Raw genomic sequence first — 4,555 nt, forward strand, 5'->3', positions numbered from 1 at the left:
ACTTTAAAACTACTTATTAGGTTTTTTTATCTCCTACGTAGGAGTTATAAAGTCCTACGTAGTATTTATAAAGTCCTAATTAGGCTTTTTTAGGTCCTACATAGGAGTTATTAAGTCCTACGTAGGAGTTTGTAAGTCCTACGTAGGGCTTTAAAACTCCTAATTTGGTTTTTTATATCTCCTACGTAGGAGTTATAAAGTCCTACGTAGGAGTTTGTAAGTCCTACGTAGGACTTACAAACTCCTACGTAGGAGTTATAAACTCCTTATTAGGCTTTTTTATCTCCTACGTAGGAGTTATAAAGTCCTACGTAGGAGTTGCAAAGTCCTACGTAGGAGTTATCTTTTTTTTTTATAGAACATGTTAAATTGGCACCAGGACGCTTCCGTATAAATCTCCATAATGCTTTGTTTCATTATTTTAACAGTGATGTAAAGGTTATATTGGGACTTTCAAGATTTCCCCCTTACTACAAGGGCAAACACAGTCTCAAGGTCGATCGCATTTACGGATGGTTTCCTCATAAAAAGCCCCTGAATAACATTTTGTATTCTTCCTGTACACAAGTAGTTCGGTAAATGCCTATGAGATACCGAATATCAAAACAATAAAGTTTTGAATGGGTTATTGTACTTATTTATACCGACGAAACACAAATACCGCCTCCAAAACGGTAATCAATTCGTCATTCTAACGAATGATCTCTAACGAATAAACATATTCCAGGAAATATTTGTAATGCTGGTTCAGGCATAATGTCATAAGAAACCATATGTTCTTATTCATTTCTATTTATTTGATTTACATTAATATATTGGTACGTTTACTTACCATGTTACTCGTTTATATCCATAGCTTTGCACAGCGTTACTTCTATTGGATTCGTGCATTATTTTCGCATGCCTGCGTTATTGGATATACACAGTTGTATAGCCTGGGATTCAGGCGTTGATAGTTTTTGCTTATTTATAACATTTTTTTTTATTCATAACATATGCGCTAAAATATTCCGTATTCGTTCGTCGTTTTGATAGTATCAATTGTCGATTTGCCAAACAGAAACATAACAGACAAAAAATCGACAGACTGGAACCCAGGCTAACAGTTGTACTGAGAGGATGGTTAGTAGAAATAGGTACCTAGTTAACCTCAGGCATAAAAGTTTGAGATAGTATTGTTCGCCCTGAAGGAAATACAGCTTTTTAGTCAAAATAAAGTGGTTAAGACATTTATAGTTTTTTTTAATGAAATTCAATGATATAATTATTTGTCATCGGTGTGTTATGTTTTTTATTTTGTTTGACACTCATCTGTTTTGATAGATGGTGGAGGTTGGGACAAGTTAGTGATAAATACACAATTAAGCAATTTTTAAACATGATGGAGGACGACCTCAGTTGCAGGAACTAATATGATTTACTATTTATTAAATTACACGCTTTTCCCGTTAATGAGTATCGAATGAGTAGTTTCCCCAAAGGTCAATTGTTTGGATAATGAAACAAATATTAATGGATGGGAAGATAGCATCAGCCATAAATGCAACTTCACAATTAATGTATAATATCGATGTTATAATAGCAACACAATATTAAAGGACATATCACTTCTATATTTTTAGTTTATAAAAATGACTTAAAATACACAAAATGACAGGACGAATGATCCAAAAATATTACTACAAATGCTGTAATAAAACTCCCTTCAAAATGTTACAATATTCGTGAAAAATGCTTCTACACTAGGTGAACAATTCCTGGTAAGATTTCTGAATAAGAAAGATGTTGTTTTGCAATGAATATCTCCTGTTAAGAATGTAAAACAAATCACCATATCAGTGCTGTAAAACGAATGTATTATTTATTTGGGTAGTACGCAAAACGCATACCTTAATTGACAGTCACATCTCCTCTTTTCTCTATGTAATACTGAGTATCTAAGTGTTGCACATTTAAATTTTCACGGCATTATCATTAATTTTTCTTAGAAATGATCTAACAAAGAAAATCAGTGCAAGTACACAGTGAGCTATTGATGATCTGTAATTTGATATGATATTTGATATAAACGTACATAAAGAAGACACAACATACAGTATTATAGAGCTTACATGATATCAATTCTTGTATGATTATCACAATAGAATATCATTAAGATGTATTTCCTAATAGAAGAAATACTATTGAATAAAACTATTATAATTGTGCATATTTTCTAGCTGTACTATTGTTATATTAAACAAATGTTTATCTTTACAAATTATTCATTTTTGATTGTTAGTCAATATTTATCTGTACAATGCTCGGTTTTATTATTTAAACATCGTTTGGTTTACAGTAATGTAAAGGTTATATTTGGACTTTCAAGCTTCCCCCCTTGCTACAAGGACAAAAACAGTCTCAAGGTCGAGCGCATTTAAATCGCAACTGTCGCGAATGTTAAATACTTTGCGCTTTAGTACAAGAGCTAAAAAAAACAACATTTTTTCAAAGTAAAATATTTTTATAGGATATCAAAGTGCACACATGTAATCTGAATACACTTTCCATTATATTACAAACAAAACAACTACAACATGTGCTCAGTTTTCTTTACCATATCTCATTAATGTGAATATGATATAAATAGAACAGTCCGGTCAAAAATAAAGTCATGTTCCAAGTCAGTGATCAAAAGATGCAATAACATTATGCATACTTTTCATGCATTAAAATAATCCTTCTGCATATTCAGACGCACATGGCAAATACACAAGAAATGCAGTGGATGGAATTAATATTAATAAAAGAGAAACAGTAAAGAATATTTTGTCCAAAACGTTGCTCACTATGCGCCAGTCTTGGTCATAATCACCGGCAGGTACTGAAGCATCTTTCAATGTTGATTCAAGCTGTTGTTCACTTCTACTGATGTTAGGGCGCTCCGGAAATTCAATATTTTCAGACAAACCTAACGTGTCATCCTGCCTTGATATGATTCCACCTTTGAGGTTGCTTTCTGACACAAAATTGTACAATTTCAAGTACAGTTTGTTCATTTTAGTAGCGTTGCTTCGTTGATACAGTCTAAGATTCAAGATCACTATGATAATTATAACAATGCTGGACACTGTTAAAAACGCCACATAACAACATATCAGATACACTGGATTCGATGATCTCGGTATCTCCTCGGACAGGACTGTAAGAAACACTGTATAAGACAACATTATTGTAATACAGAATCCGATTCTCTCACCTGACTCACTCGGAAGAAGGAAGACAAATGGCGCAAGAAGTCCTACAAATGTTACAGGGAGGATTATGGTAAGCACATAAAATGTTGCTTGTCGTTTAAGTTTGATAGTGTAAACAATAGCACTGACGTTACCTAAATTCATTACCTGTCCAAATGATGATTCAATTTCCCACTCCCCTAAATAAATTGTCGATACGTCGATACCTTCACCTGTTACATCCAATTCTACGTCATAGATGGAGTAGTCTAAAGATCCAAAACCTAGATAACATATTTGCTTATCAAATGGCCAGTATCGTACATAAAACATACACATATTCTTGGCAATAGTTATGGGACTCCAAGACGCTGCCCCATTATGATAATACTTCACTCGGCTTTCTAAATTTCGGATCAGTGTGTACTCCATTCCTGTAGAAAGAATTAAATTTGGTGTCCACACATTTTTTTGATTAATAAATATATATCTAATGTCACCATATTTAGACGGTATCCAAGTCAATTTTTCATCTATCCATGTACATGTCGTTGAAAAAAATAACGAAACATATCCTTTCACAAGATCAACTTCTGAAATAACATGCATCTTTACAAATATACTAAGTTTTAGAACGTTTGATTGGTTTTGAATAGGAATAATGTCTTTGTAGTAACCTATCCGTAAATCTGTTAAAAGAGTTGAAGAATCATTATATGATTCTCCATTTACTTTGGATATGCATATCAATACAAACAGACCGAATTGTCGGTACCAGGAGCACACCGTTTTCATACCGATTACTTTGATAACAAAATCATTAATAATAACACCGTTACATCCTCATGGTGAAACGTACTGAATAGTTTACAGTTAAGTAATACCACTATCTCTGTTGGGAAGGAATTGTATCATGCATGATCAAATATTTTCTAGCAATAATAGGTCATTTCAATTATAGATCAATGTTAATATAGTCTAGAATTGAGTCCTGCATTCGTTTAAAGCACATTCTCCAACCAGACAAAAATAACCGATAATAATAATTAATCCGCGTCAAGACAAAACCAACATACAGGGTTTGCGATCAGCATGGAACCAGACCAGCTTGCGCATCCGCGCAGTCTGATCAGGATCCATGCTGTTCGCTAACTAACTCTATTACAAGAGGAGAAACTGATAGCGAACAGCATGGATCCTGACCAGACTGCATGGATGTGCAGGCTGGTCTGGACCCATGCTGGTCGCAAACCCATTATTTTGGTTTAGTCGTGACGCGGCTAAAAATGAACTTCTACAGTTTAGGTGGGAAAATAAGAGAATAAGAAGAAATTAAAGCA

At 33.7% G+C, this 4,555-nt stretch overlaps 1 protein-coding gene across 1 annotated transcript; it reads right to left on the bottom strand.

The window, feature by feature from the left end:
* Positions 1-2,708: 2,708 nt before the first annotated feature.
* LOC132747379 (neuronal acetylcholine receptor subunit alpha-5-like) lies at positions 2,709-3,647 on the bottom strand. Its single transcript, XM_060736743.1, has one exon. It carries the CDS (start codon positions 3,645-3,647, stop codon positions 2,709-2,711), a length of 939 nt encoding a protein of 312 aa, XP_060592726.1.
* Positions 3,648-4,555: the final 908 nt, after the last annotated feature.

Source organism: Ruditapes philippinarum, unplaced genomic scaffold (assembly GCF_026571515.1).
Source record: "Ruditapes philippinarum isolate M1 unplaced genomic scaffold, ASM2657151v2 ctg2715_1_1_1_1, whole genome shotgun sequence".
NCBI lineage: Eukaryota > Metazoa > Mollusca > Bivalvia > Venerida > Veneridae > Ruditapes > Ruditapes philippinarum.

Coding starts and splice junctions, on each gene's coding strand:
- LOC132747379 (XM_060736743.1), bottom strand. CDS start 3,647: ATGGAGTACACACTGATCCGAAATTTAGAAAGCCGAGTGAAGTATTAT.